General features: G+C 43.8%; 1 protein-coding gene across 1 annotated transcript in view; it reads right to left on the reverse strand.

The window, feature by feature from the left end:
- GLG1 (golgi glycoprotein 1) overlaps positions 1-20,492 on the reverse strand; it is a 73,197-nt gene that overhangs the window by 40,838 nt on the left and 11,867 nt on the right. The window contains exons 2-3 of the mRNA XM_077310557.1: positions 2,577-2,609; positions 1,052-1,138 (exon numbers count right to left, since the gene is read on the reverse strand). Of these exons, the coding sequence (XP_077166672.1) occupies positions 1,052-1,138; positions 2,577-2,609 (120 nt within the window). The remainder of the gene's footprint in view (positions 1-1,051; positions 1,139-2,576; positions 2,610-20,492) is intronic.

Here is a 20,492-nt window from a genome sequence, read left to right on the forward strand (position 1 = left end):
GAGCTGAACAGGAAAGCAATAATTTGCCCTTGGAATAAAAATGCTCCAAAAAGCCTCAGCAAAGCCAGGTTTAGAATCAGCAATTTATTGGAAGACTCATCTTACAATGCTAACTGACCTAAAGGCAAACACTTTCAGTAATTATTTGTACACTTATGATTCATCTGTGGCTGAGGCGCTTCGCGTAAATACACCATTCTTCATTTTTACACTAGAAAGGAGCTACATATCATGCTATATTAATGCCTCAAATAAATAAGTCATACATACCATTATGACAACACTTTAGACACAATTTTGACAGCACAAGTTCTCATCATCTAGAATCACTATGAGAACTTGCGATTCTAGATGGTTTCCTGAATCCCACAACACACAAACTGAGAATATACCAACATCAGTGATCAATTCGATTCAGAACCATTAAAAATCTACTGCAAATTCTAAGTCGGAATTGTGGAACCACCACCCAATTTTTCCCAGATTATGGTCAACCACTCTGTGGTAATCACATTTTCTAGCAACTTTGCATTTCTTCAATGTTTAATAGTGGGCTGTTTTCTGTGCCAGTTTCCAAAGGCTAATTATTCTAATGAAGATGCATTCTGTGCTTCTTTATATTTCCATTTTGGAGGTCTATGGATGCCAGTTTGCTTAAACTCACTGCAGAAACGTCTACAGAATGACAGTGCTGAGAACTTCCTCTCCTGTTCCTTGACCATCGAATAAGGCACTGCCTGACAGTTAGTTTTAGATGTCACAGAATCTCAACATCTTAGTCACTGACGATTATGACTCTTTCTGGAGTATACAGTTCTTACAGTAGCAAGAACAAGATGTAAAATAAAGGTTATAGTTAGCAGGCTATTAACAAAGTATAATTATTCCATGACTGAAAACGGATAAAGCCTTAGAAGGCAAACCTCAGAGCCTGCAGTTATTGCCTGATATCTGAAGAGTTTAAGGCCCATTCACTGACTCCATCACAGAAAGATTGTTTACTTTGGTGGAAGTAAGAATACCCTTCTTTCCAAATCTCCTTCAACCTTACCTCTGATATAGTAGACTTGCAGACCTCTCTGGCCACAGATTCGAATTTTGGGTCTGTAGTCAAGTTATATTTGTAATTCCACAAAAGCTAGAGAGAAAGGAAGAATAAATCAGATTATATACCAGCAAAAGCCTTTTATGCACATGCTTTCAATTTAAAGCACAAAACATATTAACAACCTTTTATCAGGGTTGCTTATAGGATATGGTAGCTCTTTCTGCAAGAAGATCCGGGAAGGAAAGAGTTAAGAATTCTCTCAGGCAGGTACACTTGGCAATTGGCCTGACCCTCTCATCAGTTAGATGTCCAGCCTCTTTGGCCTTTGCTTGACTTCTGTTTCATCTGATATAGGACCTTTCAATCCCACCTGAGCTTGGAGCTGTAGCAAATTAATTTTTTTGAAGTTAATCTGTTCACAATAAGTTAAAAGTACCTACATGAATATATCATGTAAGATGTCTGGTTTTTTGTAAGTAAAATTTTGTTCTCTTGTTACCTCTGGAGACAAATCACCTTTATTTGTTTGAACAGCTGTCAGAGTCCACTGCTTGATTTGAATATTATATGCCAAGTTAAACATAAGATTAACATCTATCATTGAAAAAAAGACTAGAAATTCAGGGTTCTTTTACCTACTCTAATAAAATATGATGCAAAATTTTGCAGTCTAGGGCAACAGATTGGCTTGTGTGCAAATCACAGTTTTCTGAAATTAAATGAGAAGTGAGAAGAGAAACTAGTGTTCTTGATTGTGCCCAATTCAATCACATGGTGACTAAAGCTTGTCCAACCACCTAAACAAGCTTCTTAACATCAGTACCCCGCTGCAGATGAGGACATGCATCATCCAGGCAGTGTTATGTGCTCATTTTATGGCTTCTCACATTTGAAATAAATTTTATTGCTAAGTGCCAAAGAAGTAAAATACATGCACACATCTATAACAGATGTGCTTGTTGCTCAAGTATGTGCTTGATGCTCATCTGCCAGACCAAGTAAAAAATTCCTATCATAAATACAAGTAGAGAAAGCTAAACACTTCAATTCAGCCTTATGGCCAGTTTGCAGATCAGTGTCCAATGGTTGTTCAGAAGCCTTTTTCCAATTCTTCATCTCAACAAACACAGTATTCCAAAAGTGTTTTCTGCCCAGCACAATATCCTGGTAAAGGTAGACTGCATACCCAGGGACAACTGATGTGCACTGCATTATGTGATTTACTACATCTGTATAGCGCGACACAAAGGCCATGGTGCATTGCTTCAGTTGGTAATGGCACAGGTGTTCTGATCATCATAGCTGCTGAGGAATTCTTGGCTCAGGCATTATTAAAAATCAAGAAATGCCTGTTGGCTCAGGTGATATTAAAAATCACAACATAGCTGCAGGAAGCTAAAGGGAAACAAGTGTTTTCTTTTTGGAGATGTCAAGATTAGAAAGAAGCACATTTGCTAAGTTCAAAGCCACAGGGACCTCTTCCTTAAGGAGCAAGCATCAAAATTATGAGAAAAAGAAAAACACTTACATGGTTGCAGTCTGATGAAATTTCATTTTCCGTCTAAGGAGAGAAAGAAAAAGGATTCCATTAATTTTGATAGGTCAGGACGCATTGACTTCCTTCTACAAAAAAGGCCCTTCTTGTTGTTTCAGAACAATGGAAACTATTACCAGCTTTGCCAGAATTCCTACAGAGGTTATTGGCCTACTTATTAAACACAGTTCTATCTAATCAGAGTTACCGAGGAACTAGCCCTGGACATGGGTTTTGTGGCATTTTTCCAAAGATAACATGTATATAGACATAGAGATATATAAAACGTACAAAAGCCAACAGGTTTTATTCAGTGAGACTCATGGACTTCCTAGGCCTCCTTAGATAGAAGGACATACAACATTTTCTCCCATCCATGTACCACAACAAGAGCAGAACCAGTATAAGAGGCTGGCAGAAGTGGAATTGTTCCGACTTCTTGCTTCAAAAAAAGAGTTGGGAGACCCATGTAGATGAAAGCCACACAAGTATCTGCATTGAGGAGGGAAGAGGGCTGAGAAATTCTATAGAAGGTAAGAAAATCTACTTGGGCTAATGTTGTGGATTATTTTTCATTAAAATCTGAATTTTAAAAAACTTTGGGTTTTTAAAAAATGGCCCAGGATGGGAAGGATGTGGGATGAAATTAAATATATAAAAATGATAAATGAACCGAGCTAAGTGAGTAACTGCATTTGCTTACATCCCTGCCCTCCTTCCCCCAGTTAGATTTAGATGTATATGCTCCTTTTCCCCACATGGAATTCTTCCAAAGCACCACATAAGGGCCATGCTGTGAATTGCCCCAATTATTACCATTTTCATCATTACTCATCATCACTGGGCTCTCTGTCCCCTTCACAGCTGATAACAACAGAACTCCACCTGGCTCGGAGTCAGGTAGAGCCAGCTGGTGATCTTGGGCCTGCTTTCACTCAAGTCTAGAGCTGTATCCTTGATGCAGACCCATCCTGCTCTTTTGATAGTCTGCTCATCTATGTGCTCAGGTTCTTACCCTAAGACATTTAATCAAATAACATGCTTGGCACCTTGTTTAAAGCAAGCAGGTAAATTGGTCACACCAGCATCACAGATCCACCACCTGTGTGTCACGGTGGTCAGAGTGCCATAATAGACTCTCCTCTCTGTCTAGTGACACTAGGGCTTTTGTGAAAATAAACTGGAGGGGGGGGAGAATAATGCAGCTGCTTTGCATCCCCATTGGGGAGAAATGGAAGGCACAAATATTCCATGCGGCTGATTTTGCGGTACTCAATGGGAGCAGCAGTGCATACTCCGAGAGGCCTTCCTTTCCACATTCCTTTAGCCCAGGCTATTGCAATTTACTCTCTGCACCCCACCCTTCATAGCCAAGTTCCAAGCTCCTCCAGGCTCTGACCATTGCCCCTCCCCACACCATTCGTAAACATGTGATACCTCTAGCAAAGCACCCATGCAATGCCTGTGTTTGCTAAGTGGGCAAGAACCAGGCAGCTATCTCAGAACACAGTGACCCTTGTAAACAGACCATCAGAAGTATTTCAGTCATAAGGTAGCCTTTTCCAATGGGGGTGGGGAGGAGAAGTAACACAGCCTGAAGAAAACACAGTGTGATGCTCTAGGCTTTATGCTTCAGTGCATGACACCATGGTGTTATTGTTTACCCTCTAACTCCGCCCACTCAGGAAACAGTCTACATCTACATTATATTACCAACAGCAAGAGGTGGACAAAAAGCTACCGCCACACGGTTTTCCTGCACCAGCGATGGCTGTGGCGAAAGACTTTTGTTTTGCCCATTTTGTTTTAGTTGTCTAAAGTTAACACCGGGGGACTGGAGAGAAGAGCTTTCTATAGCCCTGCAATGAACAACACATCCCAACAAACAGGATGTGGCATTTTTTAACAACTGACTTCTTTCAATGCAATTTCTCTACAGGTATTTTTAAGCATGGTGCTTTTCTGAAAAGGGACACATGATCAAAACAAATGCTGCTTTTAAGTCATGACATTCCTACAGAAGCAACACAACTACCATCACGCATCTTCTTAACTAGCTTATATTGCCAGGTGTTTGTTTGTTTTTTCCATCAATAGAAATGGATTTAGATTAATGCCACAAAGAATATTCATTATGCCTGATCTTGGTACTGATATTTCTATTTAATCCCTCAGCACCAAGTTTACATATCTAAATAGATAGACACCATTTTATGTCAATGGTCAGAGAAAGGTGCAACTCTGCTTAGGACCTCATGGTGGGAGACCAGGAACTGGGTATTTTTCCAGTTCTGCCTCTCTGAGTGAGTTAGCCTGACAACTGGCTAACATGGGCTTCTGAGGCTAATGAAATACCATGCATTCTATATAAAAACAAGCTAACAATGTTTGTTGCAAAGTTTGTTGCTACTACTGCTAGTACAACCACTCAAAACTGGTTCATTATTAGGAATCCATAAACAAATCTGGTTCATTATTGGGAATCCAAAAGCAAAAGCCATCTTAATGTGGTGGTTAAGAGTGGCAGCCTCTAATCTGGAAAGCTGGGTTTGATTCAACACTCTTCCTGGGTGACTTTGGCCTAGTGACAGAGCTGTTCTCAATGGGCAGTTCTCACAGAGCTCTCTTCAGCCCCACCGACCTCACAGGGTGTCTGTTGGGGGAAGAGGAAGGGAAGGCAATTGTAAGCCTTTTGGTGACTCCTTCTTGTTAATGAAAAGCAGGTTATAAATATCAACTCTTCTTCAACAGATAACCCATTTTATTAGGATCAAACAGTGAAGTAGAGCAGAAGATTTTCCAATTATATAGTTTTCCATAGAAAGTTTTCTGTTCTATGTAGATGCAGGATACAAAACATGGACAAACCCCAGTGCTCATACATGGTCCAGGCTTATATTATCTTCAGATAACCGGAGAACAGTTTTGTATGTGGCAATCAGGAAACCCATCCCTCGCTTGAATGTGGCTTCATTATCATTATGGATTATAATTTCAGTTTGACTGTTACAAGATTCCAAAAATAAAACCCCACCCAGAATCACGCCCAGGTTCCTGGTGGAGTGAGCCGTAGAGGGCTGCACAGCATTCAGCATGGGCAGATGCACTTCCTCACATGGGCCCTTCCTACCCAGCCACAGGACCTCCGTCTTTGAAAGACTGTGCTTCAGACGACTCTGCTTGAGCCATCTCGTCATATCTGGCACTCATGCCAAAATATACGATATCCAAGCTTATGACAACATTTAAGTGGGGGGGAAAAACAGTCACATGAATAGAAACATCAACAGTAAATCAAGATCCCTGCCACCCTCTTTGCTCCCAGTAAGGAAGAAATCTCACTGTAGGAATGGCAACATTTTTCACAGCAGAAGTATGTACCTTTCAGATTTGGACTGAGTCAGAAATAGCCTACCGCTTTATACAATACATTCTTGTACATCCATGCTTCATCTTGATTTAATTACATACCAGCCGTTTATTGGTTCTATCACCATCTTAAGTGCACTGAATCAAGTGCTGTACATATATCAATAATACAAAGCAATCATTCTTGTGACTCATCTGATCAAGATTCATGACTTCTCTGATAAGAAAGATGCAAGTTAAAAGTCAGGTTTTAACTTTACAGATTAAACAAGTGATGCTTGCAGTCCTAAGGGGAATAAATATGTATAATCTTTTTAAAGAGGGATTTAAATGGGGTAATTTAAAACGGAGCCTTACTTATAACTCTGAACATATAAATAAAGCAGTAAGGGTGTGGTGGGAGGAGTTGGAACTTATCACATAACCACCAATCAGGTAGGCTGTCCCGGCTGCCCCATCCAATTGGCCTTCCATCCAACAAATGGCCAATCGGGAATGATGTCCTGCCCCTGGTCGCACCCTCTCAAACTTCTTACATCTGGAAGATGTGCCAGCCTGCAATAAGACAGCAGGAGCTGGGGGGAAGGGTGGAAGGCCTGTGGCTGAGGGCCTGGGGGCGGGGGGAAGGAGGGATGTCTCTGCCAGCACTCACCCCCACCTTGAGCAGCTCCAGCCATGGCCTCACCAGGCTTTGGTGGCACTGCCAGGGGGGAAGGCAAGCCAGCTTCCACTACCCTGAGCAGCCGTGGCTTTGCTAGGCCTCAGCAGGCCTGCTCAGGGCGAGGGGGGATGAAGGAGGAAGGGAATCCCCAACAGCGATCTTCCTGCCCCAAGCAGGCCAGTCAAGGCCTAGGGAAGCCATGGCAGGCCTTTTCAGGAGTCACTACCAGTGCCTCCCCCTGCCCCGAAAAGACCCACTGTGGCCTCTCTAGGCCTCGGCTGGCCTGCCCAGGAAGGGGAGGGGATGGGGAGGCTAGTGCCCATTGTATTTTCCAGTACAACAGGCTTTTCCACTAGTCTTTAAATGAAATTTGAACACCTTCAATAAAAATAACTCATTTACAAAGTCCTATACTGTGCTGGCAACGTTCAAAGCTATTCACATTATCAATCACCAAATAACAAAACCATAGTAACATTTATTAAACACACCACCTACTAATATACTATTAAGTGATTAAGGGGAAGCCCTTTAGTGACAAAGGGAAACTGTTACATTGGCCAAGGCAAGAACATACATAATACTAGCAAATTTCCACTGAAAGGTCTTCCCCACGACAACTCATTTTTGAACTATTTAGAATTACCTGCCAGAGCCACCTGTCTGCAAACAGACCAAAAGGACCACACCTTTTCCTACCTGGATACCTTCCAGTATACACTTTGACTGGATACAAACAGTTTCTGCAGCTGCATAAGTACCCCTTGACACACAGAATATGTCTCTGCATCTCTTTCCCACTGGATTACTTGCTGCCTACATGCCCGGACCTGTGCCTGAAGAACTGGGATCTTGACTCACAACTGGGAGGCTACAGTAAGATCTATGCCTCTCTTATTTTCCTCCTCCAGTTGACCCTGGTAGATGTCTTCTTCAGTGGAGTACTTGTAGTTTTTGAACGCTTAGGGCAACAGACTTTCTAATGTTGAACATTACTGTAAACCGCCGCGAGGCAGCTTCCTGGGAGCGGCGGTATGTAAATCTAAGTAATAAATAAATACTGTAGTGACACACCTGCTGGGAATCCCATCCACTTTGAACCTCCACTGCCTTCTTTCCTCCTAGGGACAGTCCCCCCCTCCTTTTGTCTCCCCACTCCTGCATTCTCCTCCTACACTGTCCTCATCACCGTCCTAGCCCACACACAAGTGCCAGCCAGCTAGCCATAGTGCTTCTACCTCCCCCTATGACTGATGGTAGTGGGCTAACAGAGGCTCCTACTTTTCCTGCCTGCCTGGTTGCGCCACTGCTGCATCTGCACACACACACACACCCCTTCTCCTAGTTGCTCTATGCTGAATAAAGATAGGAACAACAGGGGAGATGGGCTCCTACCCTCTCCTACTAGCCTGCAGCCTCACAGTGAAGAGGGAGCTGCCACCACACTAGCAGAGTACTATCTACATAAGTTCAGACAATGGTCCTCTGTTTTGAGGGTACAATCTAACCTCTCCCCCAATTGTTTTGAACTTCCACATATTTCTGCAAATCTCAGTGTTCCACCCCACCATCATCAGAAGGAAATATTCTACATGGCCTCAACCAACAGACTTAAGTATCCACAGATGGAGCCATGTTGAAAATTAGATATACTGGTGCTTGGCTCTTCATTTACCTAATTTCCCAGGCCAGACATTGTACTATTCCCCTAAAATCTTTATCTGCCATTTCACTCTAATCAGTTTTCAGTATTCTTTCCATGTTTGCAGAGCTATCTTGTTGCTTTGTCAAAGGATTCTTGACAGCCACTTTATGGGTCACTAACCAGATTTGAGGGGGGGGAGCATTATTTAAAGCTAGATGTATAACAAGCCAGCTGTTCCTTTAAAGTTTAAACCAAAAAGATAGGCGAAACAAGGATACTTCCTGATCATAGGCTATGCACAGGATCCAGTGATCGACCAGAACTAAATTCTTAAATAGGTTCCAAGGTATGGCTTCTGGCAGAGGATAATCTCAGCCAGAATATGAAATATGAAACAGTTATGTTACACAATTAATAAAAACTGGTCTTTGTGGCATTTTAAAATGACATTTAGATCAAGCCTTTCTGCTTCCATGTGCTGGATGATAGAGATGAATGTATCAATGTCTCCAGAAAAAATGAACATTGTATATACCTGCCCTAGCCAATGTATCAAGGTTAAGTTTAAAGATGTATTTTCCAGAAATTGCAAAATACATACATGCTACCAATGCCAATTATGGGGTGGGAAAATTCCTTGAGATTAAGAAATTGAGCATAGGGGAAATTGGATTTCAGGAGGTGGGGGGATTTCAGTGGAATAAAATGCCATAGAGTTTGCCCTCTGAAGCTTTCATTTTCTCCAGGGGGAAAGATATGTGTCATCTAGAGATCAGTCATAATTCTGGAAGGCATCCAGGTTAGGGATGGGCATGAGCCTAAAAATTTCAATTCAGTTCAGGGCAGTGCCTGAAATGAAGCCCAAACTGAACCAGTCTTTCCCCTAGGCACACATCTGCCCCTCTGTTAGGCTAAAATGACTGCAAGCCATTTAACCCATTTGCTTTGCTCCCCAACTTCGAAGCCGGTGGGGGGGGGGGTGAGACAGACAAAAGAGACAAGTTTCCTGGCTGCCAGCTATTTCGCCAGTCTGTTTTGCTTGGAATAAAGTATAGCAAAAGTGAAGTGGCTCACAGCAGGGCATAAAAGCAGGAGTGGGGGGATAGATTTAATGGCCCACAGCCATTTAAACTTAACAGCTGATGGGTGGACCCCACCCACCTAAGGCTGGCAGCTATTTCAGCCTAACAGACTGGTGGGGGGGAGTCCATCATCCAAGGCTTTCAAGTAGGGAAGTGAAACTGACCAGTGAAATGGATAGCAGTCTATTCAGCTTTACAGGTCAGCTGCAGACCCACATTGCTCAGCTGTTAAGGTTTTAATGGCCTGAACAGCTAAATCAAACCAGACAAAAACCCAGTAAATGTTTGAGGAAGGCACTTTCCCTGAACATAGGCTTGGGGGCTTATTCTATAAAATGACACAAGTGGAGGGGAGGCTTCCTGATGATGCATTTCACCTGACCCCACAGATAAATACCCCACTAGCCTTTTGATATGAAATTTCCTTTTCCTAATATTTGCTTTTTAAATCGTGAACCTGTGGGAATGGCCTGTCTTTTTAATGTAAAACTGGAGTTCAGTGGCACTAAAGACTAACAAAACCGATTCCAGCTTGTGGGAGTCAGACCTCCTTTCCTCCAACACATCCATTACATGACTCACAAAGGCTATTGCAAGAATGCATTATGTTAATTATGGAATTTATGGAATATGGAACCTCCATATTCAGAAGCAAATTACCTCTTAATACCAGTGCTAGGAGGCAGCATCAAGGGAAGGCCTTGGCCTCTATACACTGTTGGTGGTCTCCTAAAGTAACTGGTTGACCACTGTGTTAAAAGGCATGCGGGACTAGATGGACCAGTCATCTGATTCTATGTATGTTCCTGTGTTCACTGGCCTCCTGTTTCATTCTTCAACTACAGACAAACATGGCTACTCATCCAGAATCTTCAGCAGAGAGCACCCTGTTTTTACATGAAGTGCTTAGTTCTCTTTGGAAAGCTCTATATGAATAAACAAAACAGTCTGAGCCTCGGTTTTATTTTATAGTCCACCTCTCTTGCTGAGATCCCAAGGAGGTTACAAAATATTCAAAACAATGCAAAAGTCGCCCTGTGGACAATGCAATAGGACTAGGATCACAGAATTAGGACACACACATCTACAGCATGACTTTATACAATGGGTTGGATGCAACACGAAGCTTCCACCTGAGCTACAGCACTGGCACAAGAAAGGCTAAAGTAACCGCAGGCACAAAGGCAAACTTGGTGTATTCCACCTGCACACTGCTGCTTATACTAGACTTTTATTATTTCTATTGAATTTATATACCACGCTCCGATAGTGTGCAACCAGTCCTGTATTTTCAAGGAAGTAAGCCTAGCAACTTCTCCATTCTCAAAACAGCTCCCCAAAGGACAGTACGGGAGGGGGGTGAGATTGTTGCTCTTTTTGAGGCCATTAAATAAAGCCATGGCACTTCTCTGCTCATGAGTGGTGCTCTACTGTGCACAGTGACAATATAAAGCAGTGGTCCCCAACCTTTTTATCACTGAGGCCCGGGGGGGTACTCTTTTGCTGAGGGACATTGCTGCTGGCTGAGCTCCTGCTCCACTTGCTTTCCTGCCGGCGCCCCTGACTTACCTGCCGCTCACTGGGGGGCACTGCCAGCAGCAGCTGCGCAATGCCAGGCCGAGGGGAAGCCCCAGCCTTGGTGGCCGCTGGAGAACACCAAAGGTGGCAGGGCAGCCCCCGAGGCAGCAGCCAGGGAGGAGGACGATGAGGAGTCGCAGCCCAGTACCAACTGACCCACCGACCGGTACCGGTCATCGGACCGGGGGTTGGGGACCACTGATATGCACAATAATAGGTCAGAATCATCAAAGGACACTCCCCCCCCACATAAAATTTTCCAAGTGGAAACAAGCTAAAGGCTGATTCTATGGGTGTGGAAGATGTTATGCAAAAAAGTTGTACAATCCTTCCCCAAGTAGAACTTTGCTAAGTAGATTTCTTTTTCTCTCTGTGTATCAGTCAATCCATCCCTGTACCCTTAAGCCTCACTATCCATTCTCACACATCTGGTTTTTTCCTCGCAGCAATCAAATGAGCATTCATGTTAATACTGCTGCATTATACAGCAGATGTTGATTCCAAGAGCGAAGGTATAACTTAAAGGGGCATAATATATCTATAGCATTTTATTGGACTAATTCTCTCACATGACAGCATGATGGCTCCATATTAGCTTGCCTTAAACAGCTCCATTTGATCGACATTGCAAATGCAACCGATCCCTTGCTATTCACTAAGGCAATATCATTGTGAAGAAGGATTCAAACTTAACTGCTAACAAAAACCTAAAAGCTACCAAAAGACTGGGGAAATGAACTTTGGCACAAACTCCCAGTGATACAGGATTAATGAAACATGCAGCCTGGCTGGAGTCATGGAACAATGATCTTGAGAGGAACATCAGGAACTTGCTCTCTTCCTTCTATTGCATCGAGCTGCTTTGTAAACTATATTCATGAACAAAGCTATAGACCAGATCACAGTGTAGAAAGGAAAACTGGGCAGGGGGTGGCTTGCTGGTTAAAGAGTACAACAAAAATGCTAAAACTAAACCTGTAAAGTTAGGAAAGCAACTAGGTTTAAAGGCTAACAGGAACATGAAAGTCACTGAATGACCATACGAATGATGCCATTGTTTCCATAATCAATTTTGAAAGAAAAAAAAAGACAACCTGTTTTTCAACAACTACTCAACACATCTGTACACCGCCCGTGGCGCCGCGGGCACCACGGACTAAATAAAACAGTAAGGGGTTCTGGGGCGGGATGTGTCCGGGATGAGGAAGGGTCCGGATTGGACCCTTCCTCATGACAGACAACCGGAGGGACCAAACGGCAGGCGCTTCGCGCCTGCCGATTGGTCCCTCCGATTCCCAGCCCCAGCAACTGCGAGCCGCGCTCAGCGCGGCTCGCAGTTGCTCCCGGCCTGACGTGGTGAGAGGCGCGAAGCGTCTCTCACCGCGTCAGGCCGGCCCCAAGGAAGCCCCCGCCGCAAACACAACACAAGACTCCAGCCGCCGAGAAGCTGCAGAAAAAAAAGAAACACCCCCGGAGGAGCCTTTCGCCGCTAGCGCGACGAGAGGCAGCAGAAAAAAAAACCCCAGTAGGAGCTCCAAGCCGCCGCGCCGACGAGAGGCAGCAGAAAAAAATTAACCCTGTAGGAGCCTTTCGCAGCTCCAAGCAGCAGAAAAAAAAACCCCTGTAGGAGCTCCAAGCCCACGAGAGGCAGCAGAAAAAAAAAACCCTGTAGGAGCCTTTCGCAGCTCCACGCAGCAGAAAAAAAAAACCCTGTAGGAGACTTTCGCAGATCCAAGCAGCAGAAAACAAAACCCTGAAGGAGCCTTTCCCAGCTCCAAGCAGCAGAAAAAAAAACCCCTGTAGGAGCTCCAAGCCCACGAGAGCTAGCAGAAAAAAAAAACCCTGCAGGAGCCTTTCACAGCTCCAAGCAGCAGAAAAAAAAACCCTGTAGGAGCCTTTCGCAGATCCAAGCAGCAGAAAACAAAACCCTGAAGGAGCCTTTCCCAGCTCCAAGCAGCAGGAAAAAAACCCCCTGTAGGAGCTCCAAGCCCACGAGAGCTAGCAGAAAAAAAAAACCCTGCAGGAGCCTTTCACAGCTCCAAGCAGCAGAAAAAAAAACCCTGTAGGAGCCTTTCGCAGATCCAAGCAGCAGAAAACAAAACCCTGAAGGAGCCTTTCCCAGCTCCAAGCAGCAGGAAAAAAAACCCCTGCAGGAGCCTTTCACAGCTCCAAGCAGCAGAAAAAAAAACCCTGTAGGAGCCTTTCGCAGATCCAAGCAGCAGAAAAAAAAACCCTGTAGGAGCCTTTCGCAGATCCAAGCAGCAGAAAACAAAACCCTGAAGGAGCCTTTCCCAGCTCCAAGCAGCAGGAAAAAAAACCCCTGTAGGAGCTCCAAGCCCACGAGAGCTAGCAGAAAAAAAAAACCCTGAAGGAGCCTTTCCCAGCTCCAAGCAGCAGGAAAAAAAACCCCTGTAGGAGCTCCAAGCCGGCACGCCCACGAGAGCTAGCAGAAAAAAAAAACCCTGCAGGAGCCTTTCACAGCTCCAAGCAGCAGAAAAAAAAACCCTGTAGGAGCCTTTCGCAGATCCAAGCAGCAGAAAACAAAACCCTGTAGGAGCCTTTCCCAGCTCCAAGCAGCAGAAAAAAAAAAACCCTGTAGGAGCCTTTCACAGCTCCACGCAGCAGGAAAAAAAAGCACCTCCTGGTGTCCCCTGGGTCCTAGCGCCCATTGCATTCCTGGTTGCAATGGGCTTTCTTGCTAGTACTGAATAATACCAGAATGCTGAGCACACTGTTTGTTTGTTGTTGTTTACATCAAAGATGTAAATTAATCAGAGAGAATAAGTTTTTCTCCCTTTCTCACAGTACAAGAACTTTGGGGCGCTCAATAAAATAAGCAGTAGGGTGATAGAATAGATAAAAATACTTCTTTACCCAAAGAGTAATTAATACGTGGAATTCACTGCCGCAGGAAGCAGGGGTAGCTACAAGCACAGGCAGCTTCCAGAAGGGATTGGATAAACAATGGAGCAGATTTGTGTCAAGGTATAGGTCAGGGTATAGCAGGGATTCCCAACCAGGAGTCAATGGACCCCTGGGAGCTCTGAAGTGGCATAGTATGGGGGGGGGGGGTGTCCAGACTGTCTTCTCAGCTCCTGTTCTTTCCAGGCTACATGAGGCAGACCAGGGAAAGGAAGTCATGGCGAAGGAGCAAAAGGAGGGCTAAGGATGTGGGTCCTGATGGTCACTTCTGGGGGTATGGGGGGTGTGGCCAGCTAACATAACTTCTGGGGCTCCTCAAAGTCTGAAAAATTTCAGGGGCTCCTCTTGCAGCCATTTGGGGCTGAAGCCTCCTAGGAACCTGGTGCAAGTGGTGACATGTCTCCCTGCCACACTCAGATCGAGGAGGCAGCTTCTGCTCCTGAGTGCCTTCCTGCACTTGCAAACAGGAGCCTCCAAGGGGCCTGGTGTGACTAGGAAATGGGACATGTTTCTCCTCACCCAACTCAGATTGGGCGGGCAGCTTCTGTTCCTGGGTGCATGCTCCCCCCCCCCCGGCACCTAAAAGGAGAAGACAGCTTCTGCTCCCAAAAGCCATTTTTACCAGGACACTCCCCTCCCCTTGTAAGCAGGGATAAGTGAAATAGACCAGCAAAAGCAGGCATTTTGCTCCCCTCCTTCTAAGCTGTGATAAGTGAAACAGATAATAGATCAGCCCAAACTGGACAGGTTTATATAGTGGGCTGGGCTGCCAGGGTTCGTAAATACCTTGACCCCAAACCAAATAGGAATTTTCTGGTCTATACCCATCCCTGGAATACTATGCCTGGGGTGGTGATGCTCTGTAGCAGGGGTAGTCAACCTATGGTCCTCCAGATGTCCATGGACTACAATTCCTATGAGCCCCTGCCAGTGAAGGCTGGCAGGGGCTCATGGGAATTGTAGTCCATGGACATCTGGAGGACCACAAGGTTGACTACCCCTGCTCTGTAGCACTGGTGCTTAGGAGGTAATATTGGAAGGGCTTCTGGAGCGGTAGAACATCTGATGGCACCTGGGTTTTGGCCACTGCATGGCAGCGTTGGACTAGAAAGGCCATTATCCTCATCCAACATGGCTTTCCCCCCCCAGTCTTTCCCAAAAAGCTATAGTTGCCAGTTCAAAAGCAACACAAAGAAAATGTGTGCACTTCTTTCCTTATCCTGGCCCTCTGTTGATTAGATTTTTGTTGCATTTCAAACACCCCAGCAAATTTTTAACATCTTCATATTCTGGTTTTTATTATTTGCTCTCAGATTTAAATGTTTACGGTTGATTATGTGAGGGCAAGTGAACATCAAGTTTTAACTCTTTTTTACATTATTATAAAATTTTATTGCCACTATTGTGCTGAGATGACTGAGAAATTTACTTATTGACTCTATTTTAATTACGAATTTTATGCCAGCATTTTTATTTATATTTATATAAGATTTATAAACTTTAATTATCACCCATGCAGGTTAGCCAGACTCTGGAATTAACACTAGGATGCATTATTTTCTACTGATGTTAAGATTTTTGTAATCTTAGTCCTAGTAAATTGCTTATCAGATGTCTCCTCACATGGACTGCTTTCACTCACACTGTGTAAGCTGCCTTGAATCACAGGGAGAACAGTAGACTATAAAATACAGCACATAAATAAATATTGCCAAATGTGCCCAATTTATCGTTGTTGTCAAGACAAAACTGGATTTTTTTGTTAAATTAGACAGGGCAAACATTCATCAAGAGCCCACCCACCAGAGCTTCTGTGTACCCAATATGTTGGAGAGGAGAAATTCTCTGTTCTGGTGTCTTGGCACAGGATTTAAACAGACAGAAAATAAACCCATGCCTTCCAGGAAATTTTCATGAATGTCATGTTTCATTTTCAACCAATGACACCAGTGAGACAGACTAATGATGTAAAACTGAGCCTACCCTAACCTGAATCTCGCATCTGCTGGAGCAAAAAAAATATAGAAGTCCACATTACCAAGCTAAGTGCACACACAGCTCAGGTCATGGAGTTGTGACCTGCTAGAAATAAGCTGCAAAAGAAGTAAATGGCTTTGCTGCCCCATCCTGAACACCCCAGAGGTGCTGGGACTGTACTTTGTAAAGCAGAAGAGAAAGAGAAGCAGCAGAGCTAAACAAAGGCAGTGGGAAGTGCTACCACTCTTCCAGAGTGAGGCAGACAGCAGTTCAAAAATGATGACAGGCAAGGAGGTCAGGAAATGGGCAAGAGCCTGAACCCTCCTACTTAGGAAATTCTAAGGGTGAATAACTACACTGGCTGCAGCTGACAACCCATCAGTTGAGCCAATCTAAGTAAGTTCCTTTCTCAAGGGTCTCTCCCTGCATTGCCCTACCCCCATCATGTTCTATTTGTGTCACAAAGCGAAGATGCCAGAGAGCAGCAGAGACTTGAATTTAACTTGTTCTCTTTCAGCAGCACCCTAGCTGTGCTGATCCAGCAACAGGAAAGGCATAACTGTTTTGAGATGTACAGTTGCTGGAAATGTTGAAGTTGTGAGAAATGTATTTTGATTAACAACTTTGAGGAAAATATAACACACGCAATATATATCTTAACAGATTTGAATTTATTTTACTGGCAAATGAACATAGAATGCATTGTACATGATATATAGTGGAAACATTTCCAAATTATTTCCCATTAATTTTTTTTTCTGTAGAAAGTGTTTCATTTCTATAAACACATTGTTCTATAAATTAGCACTTTCATGAATGGTGTTCCAGTTAAACTGGGCAGCTTCAAAATTGTAATTAACTTTCTTCCAGGGACCAATCACTGAGAAGCAAGAACATTACAAGTTTAATGGACACACATACATATATGTGCTGTGTCTGTCGGCAGCTCTGTAACGTACTAAATATTATGTATTGAAATATTTGGAGCACATTATGATGAGAGCTAACACAGTATTTTAATAACCTGCCTTAAGAAGCACTTACCTAAGAAAAAATGTCAGCTATTTTCAATTTTTCCATTGGCACTTGGAGAAGCCCACAGAAAACCACCTGTCTGCCTCTTCCCTCCATCCATTTCTGCTGACCTGCACATCCGTATAATGGTCACAGCAGCTACTCTACCATGAATGCACTAATTCTCAATGGTTGGGAGCCACATATGGTGCTTCGACATGCTACCTGTGGCTCTTCGGGGAACCAATTCCCCAATTCAGCAACTGTCCTATGTCCCAGGAAAGTGAACAAGGTCACTGCCTGGCAGGACTTGTGGTCTGCAGGTAGCCTCCAATTTGAAAAAGCTGTTGCCAGAGAGACTGGATAATGGGTAAGCTCTGACCCCCCCCCCTGAGCTGTAGACCTCATGCCAGAGATGGCAGTAAAGAGCTAGTCCTCTCCAACAACCTCCATCTGCATTCTTCTCTGCAGCCACTGTGCTCTTATCTCAGGACCCAAGTGGCTGGTGTGAGGGGAGCAAGCTTGTCACAAAGAGAACAAGGGTAGCAAGTTTGTCACACCATGGAAAAGAGTAATCTGGTCATGGTGAGGTGGTGGCTGTTTTACCTCTTGCCTTCATTGCCAGCTTGCTCTTCCTTGGTCACCCTGGCCATCTTTACTCTCTTGTTCAAGCAGCTGTGCCTCATGCTGATATGCAAAGTCCTTTCCCTCACTCCAGGTCCACAAGGGATGGCTAAGGCTCTGCACTGACAGAGAACCCTACACACTCAGAGTCATTCTGGTAATTTAGAAGGTTACAGTTATACATGAAACATTAGTGGTTATACCTTCTATTAAAATAAGTGTCTGTTTGGTGGGCTAGTGGGCAAGCTGTAAGAGTAGTCATGGGGCTCTTTTGCTTGATGGCAACTGAAGAGAAAGAAACAAATGATGCACAAGGAAAACTATCTTCAATGGTTGAATAACCCCTACACGTTTCACGTTCAGCTTTACCAGAGGGAAGTTACTCTTAAGATTCCTTTTCTATTCCTTTCCATATCTAAAGGAATCTAAGAGCACGTTCCTCCTGACAGAGCTGAATGCAAAACGCACAGGGGTTATTCAACCATTAAAGATCCTTTTCCTTTTGCACCATTTGTTTCTTTCTCTTCGTTTTGCCTCAGTAAGTCCCAGTTTCTTTTTATTGACAATTGCAAATGTGGCTCTATGTGGGCCACTGACCGAGTACCACTGCACTCGTGCAATCAAGTCAGTTTGGATTCAAGATGACGCTGAAGTTTCTTGCAGAGCCCCCCTTCAAGCCTACTCAATAAAGTTTTGTATTATGGAAGAGAACAGATGAGATCACAGTGCTCATATTTGCATGCACACGCACCGGGATCACTGATATCTATTTCTACATGTAAGAAACCAGCTCAAGGCACAGGTGCCACATTCTGCCTCATACTGTGATCTCTAAAGTAATTATTAGGAAACCCAAAGACACAGCACAGCCAGCAGGGAGAACAGAATGCATGCGCTCTGCCATGGTATTTGAACCGGACTCTGAAGCTCGCAGTATTCCTTATCGTTCCCCATTTGTGTCCCTTGGGGAACAATTAACAGGTAAGATACTGGAACCCTAAATACTTCCAGGAGACAAGTCTGTCTGCACTGACTAAACAAATTACAGGCATGACAGAATTAAAATGAAAGTTGTAATTAGCTTCCCAAAATGCTTTAAACCATGTATGGGAAGAACGCAGAAGGAAGATTGTGCCAACACAGCCAAATTTCATGTAAAAAATGGCTAACAGAAGCCCATACTGACATTACAGATGATCCTTGTACTGAATGAAAGATCATTAGATAAAGTAGCATAGCTGAACCCTAAACTGCAGCAAGATAAACATGCCTGGAGGTTTGTGCATGATGCTACCCCTTTCGAGCCTTCGCCTAAAGATATGACCTGCATAATCCAGGAAGAAAGGAAGAAAAAAAAAAAGGAAGACACTCCTGACATTTCCTCTAGATTGTATTTCCCACTTCTTACCCCCTGCAACTTCACTCACTGAGGATTCACTGGAGAAGCAGCGCAGATGTTTTCTAAATAAATTTTTAAATTCTTAGACCTTATTCAGATCAGAAGGAATTCACATACTTCACCATCTTAAGCTTCCACTAAAAAAGCTGACAAACACCCAGGATGCTTTGTGCCATGGAAAGCCTCACTCCCCATTTCCAGCCCTATTTAGAATGATAATTCTTAAAGGTATAAATTCATTTGTCTCTTGGCATTCAAAAAAATACAAAAATAAACATTAAATTTGCTTTTCCCTAATTTGGTACTCTTTAAAGCCTAGTGCCCCAAGAGACAGCCTTGAGTTCACCAATATCTGTGGTGGCTCTCCCGATATACATGGACTGTGATTCCCATGAGCCCCTGCCAGTAACATGGATATCTGGAGAGCCACAGTTTGGCCATCCTTGAGTATGATTAAGCTGACCCTGTACACATTCCTGTGCCCTGCCAAGATCAGATATGAAGTGGGCTTATTGGGAAGCATTGCCATAGTAAACTCATGAGCCAAAGCCAAGCCCAAGAAGGTCAGGAGAGGAGAAAGAAAATTAATTCTTATGATCAGATCATCAGGACTGACTGCCCTTACCTGGATATCGCTAACCAGATCTTGTCAGATCTCAGATGGGCACAAACCTAAAACCCCAGAATTTCCCTGAATCGAATCAGTCAGTTTGGATCCCACTTTTCCCAGCCAGAGCTTGCTGGGAGAAAAGGCGGGGATCACCCAGAAAGGGTTAAGTGGCTGGCAGCCGTTTAACCTGTTTTGCTTCCTCCCACTCGAGGGGGGGGGAGTGAAATGAACATATTTAATGGTTCACAGCCATTTAAACCTAACAGCTGAAGGTTGGATCCACAGCTGAATTGGAAAACAGCTCAATAACTATTCAGGGAAGGCGTCTTCCCTGAATATTGGTTGAAAGCTATAAATCAGGCCAGGCTTGTGTCAAATTTTGGGTTGTGAAGCCATTTGGAGGAAGGCAACGGCAAACTACCATTGAATCTCTCTTGCCTTGAAAACCCTACAGAGTTACGACAAGTCGGTTGTGATTTAACGGCACTTTCCACCACCACCACGGCTTTACTATCAACTCTCTCACTAGCTAAAGGGCCAATAAGAATAAGAATCTACATGACTCAAGCTGCATATGAAAGATTTCAACCAAATGCAATTGATCCAAGGAGCATGACTAGACATTTAGCAACCGGCAGGGGAAATGGGGAGAAATGAGGCAACTAGTCTGCCAAGTCAGATAGCTGATGGATAACTCCCTAGAATCAACTACCAGGTTAACAACAGATAAACTTGTAAAATGCAATGAATGTAGAGCAATTTTTTTCTTTCCAGGAGAGTCGTTCTGAACTTGAATGTGCACAGACAGTTTAACTGTTCCAACTAGCTTGGCAAAAAAGGAACCAAACTGCCAGGGCATCCAAGAAACTGCAATTAAAGCAGCGCATGGATGACTCATCACCACAGCAATTTCCACTGTGGTTACAAAAATACAGAGGTGATTATCTACCTTAAGCTACAGGGCTGCATCAAAACTGTGGGGAAGAAAAGCCTCTATCCCATTTCCATTCCTCCAAAAGCAAAATCTTA

The sequence above is a fragment of the Paroedura picta genome, chromosome 14 (assembly GCF_049243985.1).
Source record: "Paroedura picta isolate Pp20150507F chromosome 14, Ppicta_v3.0, whole genome shotgun sequence".
Classification (NCBI taxonomy): Eukaryota; Metazoa; Chordata; class Lepidosauria; order Squamata; family Gekkonidae; genus Paroedura; species Paroedura picta.